This window comes from Scyliorhinus canicula, chromosome 4 (assembly GCF_902713615.1).
Source record: "Scyliorhinus canicula chromosome 4, sScyCan1.1, whole genome shotgun sequence".
NCBI classification, from domain to species: Eukaryota; Metazoa; Chordata; class Chondrichthyes; order Carcharhiniformes; family Scyliorhinidae; genus Scyliorhinus; species Scyliorhinus canicula.
In genome coordinates this window covers 35581450-35608106 of record NC_052149.1, presented here as the reverse complement: position 1 = coordinate 35608106, position 26657 = coordinate 35581450, and the positions used below count along the sequence as shown (strand labels likewise).

General features: G+C 47.9%; 1 protein-coding gene across 1 annotated transcript in view; it reads right to left on the bottom strand.

The window, feature by feature from the left end:
• Window positions 1-669: 669 nt before the first annotated feature.
• LOC119964477 (MAP kinase-interacting serine/threonine-protein kinase 1-like) overlaps window positions 670-26657 on the bottom strand; it is a 133481-nt gene continuing 107493 nt past the window's right edge. Inside the window, 6 exon segments of the mRNA XM_038794023.1 lie at window positions 670-4438; window positions 5755-5798; window positions 6234-6398; window positions 11082-11276; window positions 13470-13565; window positions 25596-25651. Of these exon segments, the coding sequence (XP_038649951.1) occupies window positions 4192-4438; window positions 5755-5798; window positions 6234-6398; window positions 11082-11276; window positions 13470-13565; window positions 25596-25651 (803 nt within the window). The 3' untranslated portion in view covers window positions 670-4191.

Below are 26657 nucleotides of genomic sequence, written 5' to 3'. Positions count from 1 at the left end.
ACATGTCATGATCGTGTCCAAGCTTGATGGATACAGGGTTGTCTTTTTTGATACGATATCTAAGATTTTGCAGGTAGCCCTAGACCCTTGCCCACTGGCAGCAATATTTGGTGCCTCGGGCTCCCCGGCATTCCATGCAGGGGTGAGAATGTACATTCTTGCCTTTGCCTCTTTAATAGCCAAGAGGCAAATGCTTAATTGGAGGTCTCCCACGCCATCCAAAGCATCGGCATGGATGGAAGACATAATGTCATTCCTACATCTAGAAAAGATTAAGTATACCATTAGAGGCTCGCTGGACTGGTTCTACCTAGATGGCAGCCATTCATTTAAATACCAGAGTTGCTTAAACCACTCTATTTGTTATTCACTTCTTTGATTCTGTAACTATATGTTTACTTATTTAATATTGTTACTGTTTAGATTTGATAATTCAATAAATATATTTATTTTTTAAAAACCTATGGCAACCATGAAACTACTGGATTGATGACAAAGTTCCTTTTTTTTTATATTTTGTGTACCTGGTTATTTTTTTTCCAATTAAGGGGCAATTTAGCATGGCCAATCCACCGTGTAGGAGCGGTTTCAACGCCTGTGTATTGAGTCGGCTTCCACGTGGGCTTTTCTCCTGTGGCTCAACTCAGTACAAAGAGCAGCAGACACATCAACAATCTGAAGGCGATTTTTATTTTCTACAAGCTTGCATTCATGTACATGAGAGATAAGACCTGGATAGCTGCCAAGATCCTTCTACAGAACAAAGATACAAACTCAGCACATATACAACTTTCAAAAATCAATAGCCCTTCCCAGTTGGACGCGATCCAATCCCTGAAGTTTCTATGTTTAAACTTATCCAATAGAATCGCAAGCAATGTTTAAACTTCACCCAATAGAATTGCAAGCAATGTTTAAACTTCACCCAATAGAATCGCAAGCAACCCAAGATTGATGCCAGGATCCTCATCCTGACAGCAATGTACAATCTCAGCATCCTGTGCTAATTGTTTGTGAGAAACGTAACAACAGAACCAGCATCCTGGATTGTTTCACTATTTATTACTGCTATGCATGTTTAATGGTTAATAATGATGACTCGGTACTCTTCCTATAATTCATCTCAATCCTTAATAAAGTAACTTATGTAAAACTACTCTAGTGGCATGCCAACTATTCAGTTTTAATAGGGATTATCACTGAACCCTCCCTTCACACCTAACCTGCATATCTTTGGGTTGTGGGGTTGAAACCCATGCAGACATGGGTAGAATGCGCAAACTCCACAAGGACAGTGACCCAGGACCGGGATTCAAACCCGGGTCCTCAGCGCCGCAGTCCCAGTGCTATCCACTGCGCCACAAAATTTCCTTTAGGGAAGGAAATTCACCAACCATATCCCAACTTGCCTATATCTGACTGCTGGCTCACAGCATTGTGAGTAACTCTGACATGGCTTAACAAATCACTCAACTGTATCTCAGGGGCAATAAATGCTAACTTTGCCAGTGAAGCCCAAATCCTCTAATTGGAGAAAAAAAAGGGCAATGAGCGATGCTTCCTTTTTTTAAATGACCAAGAACCTGGGGCCCACTTTACAACAGCATAACTTGATTATAACGATGTGAACTTGTGTTTCTATTCTGTACTGTACAATCACGGAAAATAACTTTTAAATGGAACTCTTCATTTTAAATAGAACTAAAAAGGGGACTTATTTGCACCTTCATGAAATGATGAAAATAAAAATGTCAGCTTTGTTTTCCTGACAAAATGTACCTTCTCACTGGACTTACCATTCCCATCCCATGTATGAATGAAACATAACAATGAGGAACAGTGTACTGGTGAAATCAACATCCTGCAAGCTTACCATTGACCAGAAACGGAACTGAACTTCCAAAATGGTGAGTCTGGTTCAAGTAGCAGCATTTTGGCATTGCAATCCAAGATAGGGAGGCACAGCTGCACTCACAAACATGGCTCAATCAAATTTTAAGATGTCAGATGTGTGTATAGCTTAGGAAAAATAAGGTACCTGTGGCAATCCTTTTTGTTTTGAAAAGAAATCCACAATCCCAGCATCGCATAAACATGTTTGTTCCCCATAAATTGTGATGCAGTGACCGTGCCCATTAGTAATTTAAATTAACTTGCAACAAAATTAAGGCAGGAAATTGGAAAACTTGCAGTACCTTCACCCCTTATCCATCCTCCAAGATTCTCATTACAACCGTCCATCACAGAAAACACATAAATTATTTTCCCTTTAATTACACACTCTCTAACAGCACCTTGGGTGCTCCTACACCATCTTGGGTGCTCCTACACCACATGGACTGCAGCGGTTCAAGGCACCAGTCCCCGACCAACTTTTCAAGGGCAGTTAGGGATAAGCAGTAAAAACAATGCTGCTCTAGCCAGCAATGCCCATATCCCATGAAAGAATAAAAAAGGCCTATTAATAAACGATTGCCAATGAATAAGGTTAGAAAATGCTGTGCAGGGAGTAAAATGTGAGCTACAATAAAAGCACTGTAACATGAAGCTGAGGTAATTTTTTATTCACAAGTGCAGATGCCTTTATTTTTAATCTGAAAAAAATTCTGTTTTAAAGAAAAGCATTCTTAAATTGTTGAAACACTTCTCATGTAGGAATTTTAATGAGTGTTTGAATAGGCTGTCTTTTATTCACCTTGTTCAGTACCCTACTGAATCTCTCTTTTTGCTCATTTTCTTTTCCCAGCCATTTTTAAGGTCAATAATTTTTCTTGGAGAGGTTGAGGGGGAAGAAATACTTGCTAATTCCAGTATTCTGCTGTGCAGATCCGAACGATGTGAGGGAACTCTAATCATTTCTTCATATTGCAGTATTTAATCTGGAAAGAACACTGCAGACAATCCAATGCTTTGGGCGCAAGTCCCAGGATCAGCAAATATGAATAGCTCGAGGTGGAAGAACCTGATGATTGCACCTGCAGTTTTTGCAAATATTACCAAATCTGCTCAGTAGCACAAGGGAGAGCAATTTGACACGAATGAGAAATGGCACACATTACTGAACAACTTACACTGGAAGAGTTTCAAGAATGGCAAAGAAGTATCAATCACACTGCATGCACATTGTTTATATAATGATGTCTATTATGATATTCAATAATATGCATCATTGAAATACACAGAAATTGAATAATTTGTTGAATGCACTGGACTTCTGGAAACAGTATTATCATTTGAAACATTGCATCCTTTCATAATACAAACCTAGTTTCCTCGAAGAGCAGCATTAAGACTATCACATTACAAGAATATCTGTTGCACGCTCTTGCAAACTTAAGGTTTGCCAAAAAGCCCCAACTTCATATTTTCTCAGTTGACACAAGCTCACTCACCACAAATGCAGGGGTTGGGAATAGTTCAACTGCCAGATGTGTCCTTTCTATTAATTTTGGCATAAATGTACATCTTAGAAAACTGTCTTTGATTCCGTTTTAATATAAAGATGATTGAAGCCTTCAGTCCCAGTAGCCCAAACACGCTAATACTGCATGATGTGTCCAATCGGGATTCCTTCCACTGAAATCAATATACCTCTAAATCTCTCAAAAGCGAATATATGTGATCTGGAGGTAGGTGTTGGCGGACACAATCTGCAAGTTTGCAGACTGTGCCCAGATCTGTATGAGTGTTAGGACGGTGGACAATGCTCATTTGTGCCAGGTGGGCCTTGGTGTATTGGGAGATTGGGGCCTCGACTGGCAAATGATGTGCAATTTGGATAAGTGCAGTTTTATATACACGGGGAGGGTGAATATCAACACTGATTTATATAAAACATCTATCTGTAAGTTAATGCTTCACACTAACCTGAAGAATTAAGTTACCTCCTTCTTTCCGATGAATCCCTGAGTCAACTTAGGTTTATTTGTATCTTTCAGGCAAGTTCAACATATAAAACATTTCAAATAATGGACAGATGTTAAGATAAAAAATAAATATATTTGTTACAATGTTTAAAATTATTATCCCATAACCTCTCCTTATATAAAAATAACAGAGCTAACTGCTGTAGACTGAGTAGCAAGGTCATGTTTCATTTTAAATAACATTTTCACAGATTGAAGTTCTGCTTCATTAGATGATTTATCTCAGAGCATCTCTTCATTGGGTGAAATCTATCAAGCCATGCGATCAGGAAGTCCCATCACTGGTACTCATCGTTGGGGTGGATAGCTGCCGCTGTGGGGTTTTTCCAGCCTGTGCTTTGGCTCTGCGTTTAGCAAGCCTGGAATTGGATGGAGGGGACAGTCGCATGGAACAAACAGTCTTGATGATGGCCTCCTGTTCCCCTTGCATTTCCTCGTCCTGCTGCGAAAGCTGCCTCTTGAAGGCAATAGCTTCTGCAGCAAAATCAGTCAGGTCCTTTGTGCTGCTGTTTCTGTAGGAGGAACAAGTCTAAACTTTAAATATGTCTATAAACTGGTAAACAACACTGCACAAAATAACCTCAAAATGCATATAAAGCAAAAGGACAATACTGTATAATATTGTATAAGTCAAGACATTGTTCCGTTATTATTAAATCCGAGTGCTAATTAACCCATGTGATTTAATATCTGCCATTACAAACTCATCAGATCAAGCAGAAAATTACAAGTAGCCTGCATGTTTGCACTAATTCAATTGTAGCAGGGCAGCCAGAGTAGATGTGAGAACCATAAAAGATGTAAACAGGCTTGAAAGAGGATGTGCACAAAATCATTAATATTCTGAATGAGATCTTCCCTTGTGAATACTTGGAGGAAGTAATGAACAATATGCTTTCTCTGAGCAGAGAAACAAAACAGAATGAATGAGTTTGATATAAATGAGATAGATCGAAGTCTTGGACAGGCTGCAAGTGCTCCCAAACAAATAAATCTCCAATAAAACATGATCTTTTTCGCAGGAGACCAAGAGAAACTGGAAAGGAGCTTTTTCAGCATTGATGATCAGTATAAAGGGGAATTACTGAACACTGTATCTCTACATTGGAAACAGTCTGACATGGTGCCCATACTCTCAGGCTGACAAAACAGACACAGGCAACTACAGCATTTCGCAAGGAGTGACCTGGGCTTCAGAAACTGGCTGCAAACTGGTCAAATCTGCAGGTTATGCCCAAATAGAACACACGGTAAAATTGGATGAGACAGGGAAGAAATTATATAATCAGCTGGACAAAATATGTAAGTGAGCAAATCCAAAGGATTGCACATAAGGAGGACAAATGGGCAACACTGTTGAATGGCATTAAAATAGCGCAAGATTAAACTGAAAATGAATTAACAAAACTAATAGAAGGTGTAATTCTTTAACCACGCAGTAGAGTACAAGTCAGGAAAAATCACAATGAAACTGTATAGTTCTCTGGTCAAACTCCACCGCGAATACCACATCTATTTTCAGTCCCTAAGGTACAGTCAAGTAATGGAAGCAGTACAAAGAATCAGGAGGCTAATTCCCAGGGCGGGATTCTCCCACCATTCACTGGCAGTGAACCGTTCTGGTCCTGCCGGCAGTGCATCCCGCCCGCAGGAGTTCCTGGTGGCGAAGGTTAGCTTCAATGGGAATTCCCATTGGCAGTGGCGGGAGCAGAGAATTCCGCCACAGCGAATGGTGCACAGCCTCCTGCGCTGAGAAACATGCAGCTGGGAGGCCAGAAAATCCCACCCCTAGTATCTGATTAATAGGAAGGATTAGAAAGTTCCTTACCTTTGCAGTAGTTGTGGTGTGGGCAGACGTCTTTCTGGTGCATTCTATGACAAAAGAGAGAATTATCACTGGAATATATAATTAGTTTTTGTTGCAAAAACATTTTCTAGACCTCGCTCTTCCAACTTTTGTTAAACTTTAATGTGTAATACTTCACAGAGGGGCATGTGTTATAGAATCACTGCACATAGAATTCCTGCAGTGCAGACATTCGGCCCATCTTTCTGCACTAGTCTGCACCAACTTTCTGAATGAGCGCCCTATCTCGGCCCACTCCCGCGCCCTATCCCCATAACCCACCTAACCTGCATGTCTTTGTGACACTAAGGGGTAATATAACACGGCCAATCCACCTAACCTGCACATCTTTGGACTGTCGGAGAAACTGGAACACCCGAAGGAAAACCATGCAGACATGGGGAGAACATGCAAACTCCACACACTCCCATTTTAACTCAATTATAACTGTACACACTTACCCCCTGCACCCAAGGATGTTGAAGAACTTGTGCAGCACTGAGTCTATCTTTTGCATCACGCATCAACAACTTGCAAATCAAATCCTTCGCCTCATCAGAGATGTGAGCCCAGTCCTTTTCAGGGAACTCATATTTGCCTTTCTGTATGCTCTCAAACAGTATGTTCTACGGGCAAAGAAACATTTATTATACTCTAAAAGCAAAATATTGCGAATGCTGGAAATCTGAAATGAAAATAGAAATGGCTGGATAAGCTCAGCAGGTCTGGCAGCGTCTGTGGGGAGAAAAACAGAGTTAACATTTTCAACCCATATGACTTCTTCAAAAATGTTTTTAAAATTCCTTCTAGGGATGTCAGCTTTAGTGTACATGCCAGCAGTTATTGTCCATTCCAACATGCTCCTGACAAGACGAACCACTCCAACAGCGACAATCTGTGTAGTGTAGGTGCACTCAGTGCTGAAGAGTCACACAGACTCAAAACGTTAACTCTGTTTCTCTCACCGTGCATTCTGTCAGGCCTGCTGAGTTTTTTCAGCATTTTCGGTTTTCATTTCATTATATTTGAATTGGGTGGTGCACCTTTAACAGAATGTACCATCAGTAAAATCAAAGCTCTTCCAATGGTTCAATTAGCAAAGAAACAGAGTAGCTGAGTCACAAAAATCAGACCCAATTCTTGTCATCATTATTCCCTAATCAGAGCTGGGTACCAGGAGCTCCGGGGTAGTAAAGGGAAACATCAGTCATTATCTCATGGCCCTAAGGTGTTTCCATCTGCATGAACATCAAGACATGGTTTGGCTGTGAGACCCTGTATTGATGCCAACTGTTTAGGCACATAAATAAAAAATGACCAGTTGAACTAAGCAAAATGTAGCACTAATGGAACCACAGTCCTACATGGGTATGGTAGCATGGTGATTATTATAGTAGTCTAATAATTCAGCTAATAATAATCTAGAGACTGGGATTCAAACACAAATGCTAACAGTTGGGGAAAAAACGTGAATAAAAAGCTGGCATCCATAATGTTGACCTTGGAACAGAGAGAAACAGAGTTAACGTTTTGAGTCTGTGACACTGACCTACAAGATTGTAATTAAAAACCCAAGTTGCTCACTAACGCCTTTTAGGGAAGGAGGTCTGCTATCCTTCTTCGATCCAGCCTATATGTGACCCCAGACCCTTGGAAACATGGTTGACTGTTAACTTCTCTCTGAAATGGCCTAGTAATCACTCACTTGCATCAAAAACTGCAATGAGAAACTTCAGGGCTGGAATTTTAATCAGGGACAAGATTCCCTCTGGGTTTATGCCTGCCCTGACCTCACAGCGATTTTATGTTGGAGCAGGCAAGGCTTCAGATAGGAACTCCGCTTTTGTCTCAACTGAAGCACTTAAGTGGCCAATTGATGGCCACCTAAGGGCCCTTTCCCCACCAAGCCTCAATTTTCATGACGGTGGGCAGATTGAAGCTCCATGGGGGAAGAGTGTGGAGAGTCCTGTGGTGGCAGTGGTGGTGGGGATCGGTAATATAAGTTACTCAGATGTTTTAAGTGGCTTTCATTTTTCTGCCTTTTTCTGGGTAACTATTGATGTAAGACAGTTGGAACCATCTGAAGTTTTAGATTTGGATCACAGTATCGGATGGTTTCCAGTGCAGGGAGGTTTGAACCTCTGGGCAATTGACACGTGATCCTCAAGTGGAGATCTAAGGGAGAAATCCCCAGCATATCTTTCAGATCTGGCCTATATATAGCGCCCCAGGGAATGGATGTTATGGACTATTATATAACTGCTAATTTTCAAGTAAAATTTGTCCTGCCACATCTGGTCCATAAACCCCCTCAGCACCGAGGCCGCTGCCGGCCTCCTGCCCGTCCTGGACTTCGAACGATCCAGAGCCGGATCCAGCACCGTGTTAAAGTCCCCACCCATAATCAATCCTCCTGTCTCCAGGTCCGGGATTAGGCCCAGCATACGCCGCATGAAGCCCGCATCGTCCCAGTTGGGGGCGTAGACATTGACCAAGTCCACTTGCTCCCCCTGAAGTCTCCCACTCACCATCACATATCGCCATGCAGAGTCTGCCACCACTTTGGATGCGATGAACGATAGGCTCTTGCCCACCAAGATTGCCCCCCACGGTTCTTTGCATCAAGCCACGAGTGGAACACCTGTCCCACCCAACTTTTTCGGATCCTCACCTGATCCATAACCCTGAGGTGCATCTCCTGGAGCATAGCCACATCCGCTCCCAGCCCCCTCAAGTGAGCCAACATCCGAGACCGCTTCACTGGACCATTCAGCCCCCTCACATTCCATGTAACCAACCGAACCCGGGGAGGGGCCGTCCCCTTCCCTCTGCGCCTGTCAGCCATACCCCTTTCTCAACCCACCACGTGCCCAGGGAAACCCCCAGGCCCGCTTCCCACGGTAGCAGACGCCCCCCCAATTCCCCCCTCGCCATCCGTTCCCTCACAGTCCCTGCAGCAACAACCCGCCCCCCCCCACCCAAGCCCCCCCCCCCGCCGCCTCCCATCCAAGCCCTCCCACCCAAGCCCCCCCCCCCCAAGCCCCCCCCCCCCAAAGCTAGGGCCTCCCCTAGCTGCGTTACCCCCAACATTATGCTTCCGTGAGTCAGTTGACTTTTGCAGACCCCGGCCTCTCCCGCTGTAACCATAACCCTCCCCCCCGGTGAAACACCGCCACCAATCCCTCCCTATCAGTGCCGGCCCCGCCCCCAATTCCTCCAGCGCGGGAAGAAAGCCCATGCTTCCAACCCGGGCCCGCCCCTCGGTCCGACACGCGGGAAAGAGGCGTGCACATGACCCATCGGGCCCCAGTCTACTCCCCAACCCACCAGTGGAAAAAACAAAGAAAAGCACCCCGATAAATAATCAACAGCCCCAAAACCAGGCCCCCCCCCGAAAAAACACAGATGACAATAGCCAAAATAGCGAAAACAGCAAAAGCAAACATGAAACAACCATTAGTAAACACAACCAAAATCGGCAAAAGGATACCCAGGAAGGCAAAGCCTTCAATCAAAGTACATTTCTCTTCGGCCCCACCAACCCTCAGTTTGAGTCCAAGTTCTCAGCCTGGACAAAAGCCCAGGCCTCCACCGGAGAGTCAAAGTTGAGCTGGCGGTCCTTGTACGTGACCCAGAGGCGAGCCGGCTGTAGAAGGCCAAACTTTACCCGCTTCCTATGGAACACTCCCTTCGCTTGGTTGAAGCCAGCTCTTCTCTTCGCCACCTCCACGCTCCAGTCCTGAAAGATCCGAACGTCTGTGTTCTCCCACCTGCTACTCCTCTCCTTCTTCGCCCACCTCAACACGCACTCCCGGTCAACCATGCGGAGAAAACGGACCAGCACCACCCTGGGCGGCTCGTTCGGTTTAGGTTTCCGCTGTGACACTCGGTAGGCGCCCTCCAGCTCCAGGGGCCCGTTAAATGACCCCGCACCCATCAACGTGTTTAACATGAGGACCACGTAGGCCGCCAGATCTGAGCCCTCTATCCCCTCTGCGAGGCCCAGAATCCGCAGATTCTTCCGGCGGGATCGGTTCTCCATCTCCTCCATCCTATCTTGCCATTTTTTATGCAGTCCCTCGTGTGTCTCCACTTTCACTGCCAGGCCCAGAAGCTCATCCTCATTCTCTGAGACCTTGTGCACCAGCTTCCGAAACTCCACGGCCTGAGCTGTCTGAGTCGCTGCCAGCTTGTCCAATGAGGCCTTAAATGGCTCCAAAATCTCAGCTTTGAGCAACCTGAAGGAGCGCTGAAGCAGCTCCTGCTGCTCCCGCGCCCACTGGTGCCATGCTGCTTCCCCGCCTGCCGCCATTTTGTTTTTCCTGCCTCTCGCCTTTCTCTGTGGAAGAATCGACCTTTGGACCATTCCACTGCGAGTCCAGTCCATCCACCGGCTGCTGGGCACATTGGTTGTGTTCCCCCACCCCCCGGGGGAAAGTTGAAAAAACGCCGTTGTGGGCTCTTAAAAGAGCCCAAAAGACCTAAATTGGCGGGAGCTGCCGAACGTGCGGCTTAGCTCCGCATTGCCGCCACCGGAAGTCAATGGCAACGTTCTTTAAAAACATACATTCACTTAGGAAACACAGGGAAGAATACTTCAGAAAAGACAGCAAGCACTGAGAAGTTGAAGAAAGGTGACCTTAAAACCCTAGATGACCAAGTATTGAAGAAGCAAATTTATGAGCTCACAGTAAGAAATATTTTACAATGCTACACGAGCTCTGTGGAAAGATCATTGGATCAAAACTACTGAAGAACAGAGAGAGAAATATACTGTGTGTCAGGGAGGCTATTGTGAACTTCTCGCCAATGGTATTGTTCAAAGGTTGAGGAGAAAGGGAACCTTCCAGCATTAGCCAAGTTAGCAAACAATTTAGAGAGAAAACAGCACTAAAAGCGGTAGTACTGGTGATGGAAAAAGCTCCCAAGAGTGCATAGAATTGATGTCTAACTATCTAAACATGAAGAGACTGAAGAGGTTGAAATATCCAATGAGAATGTAACTCAGCTTCGGACAGTGGCAGTAATACCAGTTTCCAGGGAAACGAAAAGGGCTGCAATAATATGCATGGTATTAATTTGATCAGTGTGATTGAGAATCTGTTTTGCAGACTACTGTGACACCCGTGCCATGAAATCCGACTTGAGAATATTAATGTAAAATAGAGCATCACATTTCTGCAACGCTACATCCTCCATCTAAATAAACACAGAGTTTACATATATATATATAGATAGATATATATACACACACATCATTTTCTATTCTTTGATAAATCATCACCTGCAGACATGTTATGTTGCCTTACCCGACAGGCCACACACGCTTCTCCTCTGTCCCAGCCACAGTCTGTTCCACAATTCCCCACAAACGGTGGGTTGCCACTCAGCATGATGTACAGAATTACTCCAAGACTCCACAAATCGCAACGCTTATCATAAAATGACGCATCCTCTGTAAACGTCTCTACCACTTCAGGAGCCATGTATTCCGCAGAACCACACTGAGAATATTAATGCAATTATTAGAAATTAAAACCCACAATAGTTCAGCATTAATTTCTAACCCAGCTCAAAAATTAAGACTGGGTTTGAGCATGCCATTAATCTAGGTTGAGTAGTATTTTGGGGGTTTGGAGCTGGAGGCAGCAAATCTGCCCAAAAATAACTTTCCCTCAATACACCCAACATATAGATGGTGATTATATTTTTTATACAATTTATTTTACAATAAATCTGGTTTACACAAGAAAATGCAGTAAAAAAACTAAACACACCATATTCAATTTGTCAGGAACACAATTGATGTCTACAGATGGAAAGTGAGATTTATTCATGCATGAGTGAGGGCAACAGGGCAATTTGACAGAATGGAGTTAAAGAGGAAATGCTATGTTAAACCAGACTGCACAAAGGCAGACCTGTCAGCATGAATTTTAAATGGGTCTACCAAATACTGTTGCACACCAGTAGCGGATTCTTCCACTGTTAACCCTTGGCAAAGAACATACTCACAGAATCACAGAAAGATACAGTGCAGAAGAGCCCTTTGGCCCATCAAGTCTGCACCGACTAGTGAAGTAGCTGGTGCAAAAAAAGATAGCGGAAGAGATTCCTGGAACAGACTTTAGACTGCTCTCCAGGTTTTCCGGTCTCACTAATAGCGATTCCAGGAAAATCCCAGCCAATGTCCAGGATTTTGAGGTCAGCTGTGAAAAATGGCACTACATGTACACTTGCCCACAGACATTCTATGGGGCTTTTGGAGTGGAAATTGTGGTTATTAGAAATCCAAATCAACTTGGTGTCCTCTGCAGTGTATCTGAAACCTGTGTGAACGGGGCAATCAAGGTGTGACTCCTTAACCAGACTGAAGACTCTTTCTGAGATCTGCAGTGTGTAAATCAGGAATTAAGTTTGAATACTTAATTCAAAGTCAAATCATGAACAGAAAGTGAAAGGAGAGAAAGAATGAAGACCGAGAGAAATAAGACACAGAAAGAAAAGTAGATTTTTGAATAGGAAAATAATTTAGATCTGAAGGATCTAAAAGTCAATTGGCAGCGCCAGAGATGTTTGGCAATAATTGGGACTTGGCACTCAATTAATATTCTTTTCTGCTCTAGCTTTTTCTTGCATATATTGTATTTTAAATCGTCTCTGTGTTTCAATGCCGAATTCCTTGGCAAGATACCATTATAGCAAAATTTCTGGAGCACCAGGGCAACTTGGACAGTAACTTCCTGATTTCTGCATCTGAGGTAGTCTTTGATAATGATCATGCCAACAAGTTCCCCATTAGTTATACCACAAAAACTCATTATAGAATCCCTACAGTACAGAAGATGGCCATCCGGCCCATTGGGTTTGCACCACTCAGAAAGAGCACCCTACCCAGACCCAATCCCACACTCTGCCCCCGTAATCCTTCCTAGGGGCAATTTAGCATTGCCAATCCACCTAACCTGCACATCTTTGGACTGTGGGAGGGCCCGGAGCAAATCACGGGGAATAGGAATAATATGCAAACACCACACAGCCACCCAACATTGGAATCAAACCCTGGTCTCTAGCGCTTTGAGGCAGCAGTGCGAAGAACTGTGCCACCATACCGTCCATACGGGGCTAATATTTAATTGCTGACAGCCTGTATTTGCTACCTAATGATGGACTCATTATTCTTAAGCACTCAATGATGCACTCAAAGTCATTACATAGTTTACAAAATGTGTCCAGGTTTAAAGGGAGACGAACATCAAGGCCAAGACTTTTGCCACATCAGCGAGGCTCTGAGCCATTTTTCTGCTCCCCCCACCCCCGCTGCACCCAGCAGCCTCTGCATTCATTCCAGGGGTTGTGGACCCAATTTCTAATCCAGCTCGCTCCCTCACACAACAAAAACAGAACTGTGGGCCGCCATTTTCAAAGGTCAGGTATGCAAAATCTACAATTCCCCCAACTCGGCGCACACGACACAGGAACAAAAATCAGGAAGAGGTTTTACAAGAAAGTATTTGAAGCAAGGTGTACTTATGTAACAGTCTGGCAAGTTACAGACAGTGATATAAAAAACATGTCATTATTACCTATGAAAATTCAAGATATTTGTTACACTGAATGCCAGAAATAATTGAAGTAATTTAGATCAGGAAATGCAGCATAGATTAAAAACAGAAGCTGAAATCACATTCACTTACCGGAGTCATCAGCTCAGGAGTTGATATAGGAACACAGGCACTGCTCAACTTCACTCCACTACCAAGATCAAAGTCACAAATCTTCACCGGGGATATCTAGGGATGGGAGCGTGGAGGGAGCAAGGGAGAGCGAGAGGTGAGAACGCGAGGTAAGAGCGCGAGAGAGCGCGAGAGGATAGCGCGAGGCGAGAGCGCGAGGGGAGAGCACGAGGGGAGAGCGCGAGGGGAGAGAGCGCAAGGGGATAGCGCGATGGGAGAGCGCGAGGGGAGAGTGCGAGGGGAGAGCGCGAGGGGAGAGCGCGAGGTGAGAGCGCGAGGGGAGAGCGCGAGGGGAGAGCGCGAGGGGAGAGAGCGAGGTGAGAGCGCGAGGTGAGAGAAAGCGAGAGAAATGAGAGAGGGGGATCAGAGAGGGGGGTCAGGGAGAGGTCGGGATGAGAGAGGGGGAGGTGCGGATGCCAAGGTGGGTGGAGAAAGAGAGTAAAGAAGAAAAATACCCAGAGCGGGGGGGTCAGAGCACGGAGGCGAAGGGTGACACAGAGTCCGACAGGGAAGACCCAGATTGCCCCCGGGGTGTATAAGTGGGGAGTGCAGCACCCAGAGCATGGCGGGGGTGGAGAGCATAGCATGTGTAGGGGGGAGCGGGCAAAGACCCAGAGCGTGATTTTGGGGGGGGGGGGCACAGTGTGTGTGTGCGTGTGAAGGGGGGGGGGGGGGGGGGGGTTAGAGACGCCCAGAGCATGAGGGGAGACCCAGAGTGCAGAGGGAGACAGAGATGGAGAGATTGAGCAAGAAAAGGAGGGAGAGAGAGCAAGCAAGACAGAGACAGAGAGAGAGGGAGAGAGAAAGGAGCACCATTTCTATTTAGTATCAAGCTGTCAAAATGGCATAGGTACCAGCAGGAATTGACAATGACATTTTCAAGCTCATAAAACAGCATCAAGAACAGCAAGGATGCAGATTGATGCGACCATCAATTCACACAAAACCAGGAGTAGAAGTAAACTGTGGCTTTAATCAACTAGAACAGTGCCTGCCTGCGACTGGTCTGTTAGTGGGAGCCGCCTACTGGGCGGCTGCTCTTTATACCTCCCCTCAAGGGGTGGAGTCAAGTGCGGAGCCCACACAGGCCCCAACATGCAACATTATAGGTAATACCATACAATGGTCCATAGGTGGAGCCCACATGGGCAACAGCGTAATACAGATAAGCACATGGTGAATTGTTACAGCAATACATTCACCACACAGATTCCTGCTCAACACAACTGTTAACAGGATCAGGCACTTCAAATTGCTACTTCATAACCTGCAGAAAAAATATAATGGTCTCAGAAGCTCTCCTGACTTGCAAAAATTGCAAAGTCTCTTCAGAAAGAATATGCCCTGAAGCAGTTCACTTTCCGACATTAAAATAATTTGCCACAGTCTATGGGGAAACATTGGCATATAGCTTAAGTGGCACCATTCCACATCAAGCATGGGGAAGGCAAGGAGGCATGAACTAGCACAGCAGGTATGGGGTTTGAAACTGTGCCATTGGTGTCATTCTGCACCACACTCGCCAAATGAGCTAATGGACCCTAAACTTTATGCAACAAAAGTACAAACTTTCCCAGCACTGGCGAATGAATGGTCATGTGAAAATCCATTCATCCAGCTGTAAATATCTCACTATGCAAGATAATTCATGCATATTTAATCAAAATGCAGTATCATTTTGACAATTAAAATCTTTTTTTTTCCCCAATTAAGGGGCAATTTAGCATGGCCAATCTACCTATCCTGCACATCTTTGGGTTGTGGGGGCGAGACCCACGCAGGCATGGGGAGGATTAATTATAATCTTAATTCACCAGAACATCAGAATTTACTTTAGTAATTGTTTGATTACTTATTGATTGATTTCTCCTATTTTTAGCGAAGTGTAATTTCTCGTCTCTAACAAACATTCAGTGTAATAACAGGTTGTTATCACAGTCTATTGTATTTAATCAAAGAGACAAGACTTATTTCAAAAACCCTTTCTCATGCATTGTAGATGAAAGAAATGATGATTGTGATGAAAAACCTCCAGAGATTCCATCAACATGCTCCCTTTTCACTCTTCACTTTTAATTAAACATTTGATGCTTGGGTGCGGCGACTAACTAAAACTTAATAAAAATCTCATTTGAGACTAGGGAATGAACCAACTTATTCCAGCAAGGCCTTAAAGTTAAATCAAATATTGGGAGCAGTTACTGAAACCAGAAAAGCAATGTTCTAGTGTATCCCATGGTACAAATGAAATGCTAATTAAAGGTGGCTTTAAAGATACTTAAAATACTCCAGCCACAACAATAAGCAGGTGACTGAATTACATGTTCTTACCCATCCTCAAGCAAACCTGCTTCAAAGCAGAATAGTGAAATTTGCAAAAGGAGACTTCATTGGGCATATCACTAAAACACACCTCTGAACATTGAAAACACAAGGAGGTAGGGAGGGAAAAGAAGTCAACCCGCATTTGTGTTAGATCCAAGATAAGCAGCCACGCACCATGCATAAGTTAGAACGCTAGGAGGTTTATTATTACTTACAATTAAATCAGCGCCACTCCCCGGAGTGTCTCCTTCCCCGACCTGCACCCAGGTCAGAGTTTTTATTCAAGGTGGACGACATCTGTTAAGGGGAAGTCCCACCTCTTTACCAGGGATGTTCATATTCCCCGGAGGGCACGGGAAACCTGTTGGTTTCTATCCCATGACCTCCTCTGGGGTTAACAACCCCCTCCCCAAGTCTGGAGGTGTCTCCACATCTGTTGGGACCTCCTGGACATTTTGGGGCGCGATTCTCCGAGGCCCGCTGCAGCGACCTCGCCGTCGTGAAATCCGTCGAGTTTCACGATGGCACAAAACGGCCCCGATCACGACCGATTCTGGCCCCGGGAATGGGCTAGCATCGGGGCCGCAAGGAACACGGGGTGGGGGGGGGGGAATGGCGTGAAATGCGCATCGTCAGCGCGCGACACCCAAATAACGCCACGCCGCATCTTAAAAGGCGTGATCCGCGTACAGAAGGACCCGGAGCAGAAGAGGGAGGAAGATGAGTCAGCCACGGAGGGCCGGCCCGAGGTTCCGTGACACGGACCTGGAGACCCTTCCCGATGAGGTGGAGCAGCGCAGGGGCATCCTCTGCCCAAGACGAGGGCATCGGCACCCGTCTAGCGCAGTGCGACGGGCCTGGCGTGAGGTTGGCACGGCAGTGACTGCTGTGGGGCAGACCCCCCGGTCCAGGGAGCAGTGCCGAAAGAAGGTCCACAACCTCACCAGGGCTGCCAGGGTAAGTGCCACGAGGGTGTCCCCTGGTCACAAACGTCCCCCCCCCCCCCCCCCCACCCCCATGTCCCTCATCACCCCGCCACCCCTGGGCACGAGGGGGAGGGGTGGGGGCGAAAGTGAGTGGAGGGGGGTGAACAACGTTGTAACAGACCCACATGAGCGCTGCGACCCCCTGGGGAGATGCCTTAGTGTGGCTCCAACTTTCCCCTATATCTGAACGCTCTGATAATACCCACCTAACTGTGATGCTCTATCCATTCCCCCTCTCCCTCAACAGGGCAAGACTGCTCACAACAACCGGGAGCGTATGAGAACCGGAGCGGATTCGCCCGTGCTCCAACAGTCTTTTAACAGAGGGCACTGGACCTCGCTGGGGGATCCGCCACCTAGGAGGTCGCGCAATGCGAGGTTGGAGTTGCAGAAGCAAGTGAGACAACCCTGCATGCCCCCCCACCGCAGTCCATCCTCTCTCCCCTCACACTCTGCCCACTGGACCACCCATCCTCTCTCCCCTCACACTCTGCCCACTGGACCACCCATCCTCTCTCCACTCACACTCTGCCCACTGGACCACCCATCCTCTCTCCCCTCACACTCTGCCACTGGACCACCGTACACCCGGCCGAGCGCGTCTAACGAACCCCGTATCATTCTGTTCCCCAGGGCCAGCCGACGAACGTTCAGGGCCGTCTTGTACAACACAGAGCCGACCATCCGCATCGATACCCGCACCTAGGGTCGCACGCAAGAGGGTGGCAGGAGGTCGGCCAGGAGGGCCATCCTCTAAATCCGAGACTCTGGAGGGGGACGTACAGAGGACGGACAGGGACAACAATCGTGGCTGTGCGTTGCCCGAAGGTCGGGCCATGAGACAACACAGTGACGGGGACAAGACGGGGACTGTGGACCTAGACACACAGAGGACGGCCACGCAGTCGACAGACTCACCCGCTGCGGAACTTTACATGGGCCTTGCGGACACCAACGCGTCGCGTTCCCGCTGTCCTCAACGGTGCCATCGTGCAGCCTCCTGGACATTACCGGCACCCGGGTCGTGTCTGTGTCCTGCGCCCCACGCCCCACCCTGCTGCACACCATCCTCCTCCACCTCCTCCTCTTTGTTAGCGTCAGCACCGCTGCCATCGGCTTCTCCTTCCGACTCCTCCACCAGGGCATCTCCCCTCTGCATGGCAATGTTGTGCAGCGCACAGCAGACCAAAACTATGCGACCGACCCTGTCGGGCCGGTACTGCAGGGCCCTTCCAGAGCGGTCCAGGCATCTGAATCGCATCTTCAGCAAGCCGAAGCACCGCTCCACCACACTCCTGGTTGCTGCATGGGCCTCGTTGTATAGGGTCTCTGCGTTGGTCTGAGGCCTCCGTATCGGCGTCATCAGCCATGACCTCAACCTTTAACCCCTGTCGCCCAGCAACTAACCCCTCAGCCGAGGGGGGCGTCCCTCGAACATTGCGGGGATGAACGACTGCGCAAGAATATAGGCGTCATGCACACTCCCGGGGAACCTTGCGCACACGTGCATGATCCTCATGTGGGGGTCGCAGACCACCTGGATGTTCATGGAGCATGTGCCCTTCCTGTTAGTGAACACTTCCCTGTTGCCTGCAGGCGGGCGCATGGGGACGTGAACACCATCGATCACTCCCTGGACCATCGGCATCCCAACCACCTTGGCGAATCCACGGGCTCGTGCTTCCTGATGTGCTCGGTCCTCGGGGAATGTAATGTAACGGTCCGCGATGGCGAACAAGGCGTCGGTCACGTCCCGGATGCACCTGTGGACCGATGCCTGTGATATCCCAAATAGGTCCCCGCTCGGAGCCTGGAAGGAACCGTTAGCGTAGAAGTTTAGGGCCACCGTCACCTTGACGGACACTGGTCTAGCGTGTCCTCCTCCCATTCCACGTGGTGTGAGGTGCGCCACGTGGTGGCAGATATGTGCGACCGTCAACCTGCTGAACCGTAGTCTCCTCCTGCATGTGAGGTCCGATAAGGCTTTGAACGACATTCGGTCACGGTACACCCTAGGCTTTGATGGCCGCCTGTGGCGCCCTGGCTCCACCATCAGTGGCTCCTCCTCCTCCTCCCTCCCCTCCCCCCCCTCCATTCACTTCGATATCAGTGCACGCATCCTGTGCCTTCCTCAGCGTTTGGGGGTCAATGTTCCCCTCGGCATCCCCCTGGACATACCGGACATGAGCGCCTGCGGCCTGCGCGGTGACGACGGGCCACTCCACGGCCATCCCTTCTGCTGCAGCAGCAGCCCCTGCATCTGCATCCACTGTGGGCTGTTGCTGTCGACGCTACTGGATGGCCAACTGCAGTGCAGCGGCTCCAACCACTGCGGTGAACATCGCAGTCTGGTTGGCATACATGGTGACCGACAGAAGGGTGGTGGGGGGCAGAGAAATGACATGTTACACGGAGGTCCTTCGACACCTCGGCAGCCGGCTGCCATGGGATACCTGTGTGCCCCAGTGGCCTGGTCGCGCTGCTGACACGCGGCCTGCCTAACCCCTGGTCACTGTCTGCGTCCAATGGACAGTTAACACATCCTCCTCACCGGTGCGTCAGTGGGCTCTGCCCATCAGCCACACGACAACCTGCGGGCGTGTCCTCGTCACCGTCCTGCCATGGTAGGGTGGCTGACATGTGGCATCCGCTGATGGAAGACCCCCTCCACTCTCCCTCCATTCCCTCCCTCTCCCCGCTCCCACCTCCATTCCCCCCTCCCCTCCCCCCTACCCCCATCTCCTCCCCCTCCCCCCCTAATGGCATTAGAGGCGGTTGGGCCATCGGCGAGTCTGGCGAAGCTGGAACAGCGGGGGCGGGGCGCTGTTCAGTGGGGTCATCCAGCACACGGCTCTGAAGATGATTCACATGGCGATTGGATTCCCACCCTTGTGAGATACTGGCTTGATGGCCGCTAAGGTGACACCAGGGACCCAAATGGGGTCACTTACATGCATGGGGTCGCTGGGGGTGAATGTGCGAGTCTGCAGGCAGCAACCGGCATGGATCTCGGACTGGTCCTGGTGGACCCTCCCGCATAGATCGGGGATGGCCAAGCTCAGGCAGTTGCAGAAGCGACGGATCATCAAGTGCTCCGCTGGCACGACGCCTGTCATGGCATGCGGTGTCGTGCAATTGAAAAAATAAAACACAGCCGACGAGTGTCCCAGGATCCAGACGCCTGTTTCTTCATGCCCAGCTTAAATGTTTGGACTGCTGTTTCGGCCAGTCTGTTCGAAGCCGGGTGGTAGGGTGCAGTCTGCACATGTCAAATGCCACTGGCGGAGGTGAATGCCGCGAACTCTGCGCCGTTATCTGACACAAAAGGATTCCATGCGTACGGAAAATCTGGCCTAGCTTTTCCATGGTGGCCCGGGTGGTTGTCGCCTGCATCCGCATCACTTCCAGCCACCAGAGCGTCTACTGGGATGAAGAACATTGCCTTCTGGAAGGGGCCCGCAAAGTCGATATGAACCCGGACCCAAGGCCTTGTGGGCCATTACCAAGTTTGGATTGGGGCTGCTGGGAGTAATCGTTGGTGCCTGATACTGGGGGCATCGCTGGGCTACTGCTCAATGACCATGTCAGTGTCGGGTTACCAGACGTAGCTCCGAGTGAGCATCGTCATTTTAGACACTAGTGCATATCCATTATGGCAATCTAGTAAGTGTGTTGAATGTCCACGCCCGGGGACCACCACGCAGGTGCCCCATAAGAGCACACCGTCTTCGATGCTCTGTTCTCGCATCTTTCCTATGTGAGCTTTCAGGTCTTCGGGCAGAGCCCAGTGCTTTGCCCAGTACTACACCATGTGCCTGATGAGGGAGAGCTGTGGGTCGGTCTGGGTCCAGCCGTGGACACGAGATGGCATGAGTCGGTCAGCTATTATCTCATCGGCCATGGCGGACGTAGGTGGCTCAGTGGATAGTGGTAGGTGGCTCAAAGCGCCCACATGGGATATGTGGGCCCCAGAGCGGTGTTCCAATATGTAGACATGGACACTGCCAGTAATAGTGCCCAATACTGGATGCGGGCGGATGCTATGGGAGGAATCACACGGTCCTGTTTGAAGAGCCCCAGAAGGGGCTTATGGTCCATCAGGATGAGGAAGTGGTGCCGGTAGACGTACTGGTGGAATTTCTTTACACCGAATACCACGGCCAGTCCTTCTTTCTCTACTGGCGCATACTGTTTCTCAGCATCGGCCAATGTCTTAGATGCCAATTAGGTAGGTTGTCCGGAACCATCTTCCATTACGTGGGGTATCACAGCCTCGACGCCATAAGGGATGTGTCATAGGTCAATAAGAATGGCTCAGAAGGGTCAAAAGGAATAAGCAATCGTGAAGAGAAAAGCGGCTGTTCTGGAAAATGCTGCTTCTTGCTCGGTGCCCCACGTCCAGAGTTGTCCATTCTTCGGTAGTTTATGGAGGGGATCCAATGTCGTGGCTAATTGTGGGAAGAACGTCCCATAATAATTGATGAGCCCCAGGAAAGCCCGAAGTTCCGTTGCCCCCTGGCACCGGGGCTTGGCGGAAGGCCTGGACCTTCTTCCCCATGGGGTGCAGACCATGGGGGTCCACACGGTCCCGAGGTACACCACCTCTGCTGCATTAAAGATGCTCTTCTCTCAGTGGAGGCGGCCGCCAGCTGCCTCCAAGCGCTGTAGCACTTCTGCCAAGTTGTGGAGGTTTTCTATACGTCGTCTAAGTAAATCCCGAATGGTAGCTGGGTATTGTCAGAGTCCCCGGTGTGTGTTGATGGTGACTCGGGGACTAGGACCAGCTGGAGATATGCATGTCTCATATGTAGCTGCAAGTCCGTCACTGAGCTTGATTGACATGCAGGTCCTCCTTTCCTGGGGACTGGATTATGGTCTAAGCATGCTACGCTCAGAGACGTGCCAAGTGATCGGGCTTCATTACCGGTACGACCGGCACCGCCCAGTTGGAAAATTGTGCTGGTCTTATGTTCCCCAGGTTCTCCATGTGGTCCAACTCCGCAACTACCTTTGGACGCAAGGTATATGGAATGGGACGGGCGCAGAAATAGCGCAGCTTTGATCCTCCTTCCTGGAATATGGTTGGAACTGGCCAATATTCCTTTGGGGACATGTGGGTGCATTTGCCAGTATAGAACAAAGAACAAAGAAAAGTACAGCACAGGAACAGGCCCTTCGGCCCTCCAAGCCTGCGCCGACCAATCTGCCGTCTAAACTAAAATCTTCTACACTTCCAGGGTCCGTATCCCTCTATTCCCATCCTATTCATGTATTTGTCAAGACGCTCCTTAAATGTCACTAACATCCCTGCTTCCACCACCTCCTCTGGCAGCAAGTTCCAGGCACCCAATACCTTCTGTGTAAAAAACGTGCCTCGTCCATCTCCTCTAAACCTTGCCCCTCGCATCTTAAACCTATGTCCTTTAGTAATTGACCCCTCTATCCTGGGAAAAAGCCTCTGGCTATCCACTCTGTCTATGCCCCTCATACTTTTGTAGACCTCTTATCGGGTCATCCCTCAATCTCCACCATACCAGACAACATCCTGATAAATCTCTTCTGCACCCTCTCCAAAGCCTCCACTTCCTTCTGGTAGTGTGGCGACCAGAATTGAACATTATACTCCAAGTGTGGCCTAACTAAGGTTCTATAAAGCTGCAACATAACTTGCCAATTTTTATAGTCAATGCCCCGGCCAATTAAGGTAAGCATGCCGTATGCCTCCTTGACTACCTTCTCCACCTGTGTTGCCACTTTCAGTGATCTGTGGACCTGTACACCTAGATCTCTCCAACTGTCAATACTCTTGAGGGTTCTACCATTCACTATATATTCCCTATATTAGACTTTCCAAAATGCATTACCTCACATTTGTACGGATTAAACTCCATTAGCAAAGGTGCTGGAGTCAGTCGCGCCCCAACAGGCTAGGGCCGCTCCCATGCACCGTGACCAGTGGTAAATTTGCTAACTGGCTGCCATATTCAGCGGGAACGATGGTTGTGTCCGCAATTGTGAGAGGTTCCCCCATATAAGTCGCTAACCTTGCATTGGTATCCTGGAGAGTCAGCAGATGAACATAGAACATAGAACAGTACAGCACAGAACAGGCCCTTCGGCCCTCGATGTTGTGCCGAGCAATGATCACCCCACTTAAACCCACATACCCCTAACCCAACAATCCCCCCATTAACCTTTACACTACGGGCAATTTAGCATGGCCAATCCACCTAACCCGCACATCTTTGGACTGTGGGAGGAAACCGGAGCACCCGGAGGAAACCCACGCACACACGGGGAGGATGTGCAGACTCCGCACAGACAGTGACCCAAGCCGGAATCGAACCTGGGACCCTGGAGCTGTGAAGCATTGATGCTAACCACCATGCTACCGTGAGGCCCCAATGAATCCAGGATCGTATGCAGTTTACGATGTGCCGACTAATGACAGACACAGCAGCCCCCGTATCGAGTTCCATGCGGGTCGTGTGGCCGTTCACCTGGAGCGAGATTTGGATGGGAGCATTTCTTGGTGCTGCCGCACAATGTCTTTGTCGGCACTAGTTGTCATCATCCTCCACATAGTGGGTCCTGTCATGGGTGGGGGGACTATGCCTGGCAGTGTGGTGGGTGGATGGCTCCTTGCAGGACCTTCTTTGCCCCAGATACCTGCATCCCGTTGCTATGGCCGCCGGCCAGTAATTATACCCTCGGTCCTCTTGGTCAGGGGAAAACGTTTGGCGATGTTCTCGCCATCTAGCCCCTTGCTTGTAGTCCCAATGCTGGGGAATAGGTTCTTCGATTCCAGCAGGCTGTACGCGGGGCCTGTTTTGGCACCCTAAACCAACATCCCCTTGATTTCTTGCTCTCCCTGTTCGGCACTTTCCCTGGATACTACAATTTCCATGGCTCTTTGGAGGTCTCAATGAGCTTCGGCCCTTAGTTTTATTTATGCAGCCGCATCGCGGATCCCATATACCAACCGGTCGCGTAGTGCTTCATCCATGGTTGGACCAACATACCGGTCTCAACTAGTTTCCTGAGGCGAGCCAGAAATTTGCTGATACCTTTTCCTTGGGCCTGGGCTGCCAGGTGAAACCGAAAATGACGCACTCAGGGACAGCTTCGATTCAAAATGTTCCCCTACCAAGGCTACCAGGAACGTGAACTAGCGGGGGTCCTGGTGGGTTAGGCTTTTTAATAATGCTGCATATGGGCCACCCACAAGATGCCAGCAAGGCTACAATTTGCCACTTGTGTGTAGAGGAACTGCATGCTCTCTATGTATTGACCCCAACCATCCTCACCTGCATTGAATGACGAGGCCTCCCTAGATAGATCGGGTGTGTAACAACCAGTGTCGATGGCAGCTCCACTGAAGCCTTGTCACCAATGTTAGATCCAAGGTAAGCAGCGATGCATAAGCCATAGGTTACAGCACAAAGAGGTTTATTATTACTTACAATCAAATCACCACCAGCTGAGTGCAGGTCGGGGTTTTTAATACTAGAGGGGCTACACCGGTTCAGAAGTTCATATTGCCTGGTGGGCACGGGGAACCTGATGGTTCCTATCACATGAACTCCGCTGGGGTTATAACAATGTAGAATGACAGTTAAGAGCATTTCTCAGTACATAAAGCACCTCCATGACGTATCACTACATTTCACCCAAATGATAATATGGATGTAAGGGAATGACTATGTTCCATCTTGATATATCATATCACAATTCTATACAGATAGTCACACTGGCTGAATCCAACCATTGGTTTTATAGCACAACCTGGTATTAGTTTAATCTAATACTCCTGGATGCAGAACGTTTTGGTTTACTTTGAAATCACAAGTCAAAGAAGTTGGAAAACAAATGAGGAAATTGACATCAAGCCCATTGACACTGCATAAGCCGCCCGTTTGCAACCTGTCTCTTTTAATCTACCTCCTTCATTTCATATTTCCTATCCCTACTGTTGTTCATCTCAGCATTTTCCTTCTGACTGAGCTGAAACTGGCAAATTATGTGAAGTCTGTGAAATAAAGTATTTTGAAAGCTTAAAAAAAGACGCAACAACCTATTAAATGAACTGTCATGTATTTCAAACTTCAGGAACTTCAGAGAGTTGTGAATACCGCCCAGTCCATCACACAAACCTGCCTCCCATCCATGGACTCCATCTACACCTCCCGCTGCCGGGGGAAAGCGGGCAGCATAATCAAGGATCCCTCCTACCCGGCTTACTCACTTTTCCAACTTCTTCCATCGGGCAGGAGGTACAGACGTCTGAGAACACGCACGAACAGACTCAAAAACAGCTTCTTCCCCACTGTCACCAGACTCCTAAATGACCCTCTTATTGACTGACCTCATTAACACTACACCCTGTATGCTTCAACCGATGACAATGCTTATGTAGTTACGTTGTATATCTTGTGTTGCCCTATTATGTATTCTCATGTATTTTCTTGAATTTTGTTTAATTCCCTTTTCTTCCATGTACTGAATGATCTGTTGAGCTGCTTGCAGAAAAATACTTTTCACTGTACCTCGGTACACATGACAATAAACAAATCCAATCCAATCCAATCACCATCAAGAGAGCTCACCATATCATCAGCTCATTTCAATGAGCAGGGAGCTGCACTCTCTGGAAGCATCAGAGAATGGAAGCCATGAGCCAGACTTTCCAGAACACCTCAACGACACAACCAAGCAGCATAACCTTTTGTTTAGAGACACTCAAATTGTAACTAGTAAAATGGTGCAATAGACATACCTGATCTGGGAATTCACAAAGGATATTCTCTGGCTTCAGATCTCTGTGTGCTATACCTTTACAAGAAGAACAAAATGTTAATTGCATAAGAGAATACCTTGCACCAGAAGTCTCAGTCAGAACACCTTAAATTTTGCACTGTATGGAATTCATTTCCCCATTGTATTTACAGTATAAGTTTGACGTGTTGTTGCCCAACTCATCAGTAATTCTATTTTACTATGAGCAATCTATCAATTTTAATGTCACCCCCCTCCGCATCGGCACTATTTTGCTTTTATTATTTTATATATTTTATATACAGCACCATTCCTAATGCCCTGCCACCATCACTACCCAGATGCAGTCAATGTAGTAGCAAAGCAGGATATGGTAGTGATATTGACTAGGATAAAAATAAGGAGCAGGTAGAATAGAATAGAATCTCTAAACTGCAGGAGGCGGCAATTCGGCCCATTGAGTCTGCACTGACCCTTGGAAAGAGCACCTTACCTATCCAAGTAACCTCAACTAACCTTTTGGGCACTAAGGGGCAATTTAGCATGGCCAATCCATCTAACCTAAAATCTCTGGACTGTGGGAGGAAACCGGAGCACCTGAGGAAACCCACAGAGACCAGGGATAAAGTGCGAACTCCACACAGACATTCACCCGAGACCAGAATTGAACCTGGGTCCCTGGTGTTGTGAGGAAGCAGTGCTAACCAATGTGCTTCTGTGCCGCCCCTGAAAGGTACTGGAAAGGTTGGAAGTTCTCAAAGTGGAACAGTCACCCAAGGTTGCTGAGGAAAGCAAGGGTGGAAATTGGGCTGGCCATAATCTTCCAAACTTCCTTGGAGTTTTGACTGGTATCCAGACTGGAAGATTGAAAACGTTATTTCATTTGAAAAAGGGAGGGGTAGAAACCTGGAATTATAAATTAGTCAACCCAGTGTGGGGAATCTTTTGAAACAATAGGGTAAAAAAAAAATGTAAATAAAGAGTTCACAATTCATTTTTCCCCTTTAAGGAGCAATTTAGCGTGGCCAATCCACCTACCCTGCAGATCTTTGGGCTGTGGGGG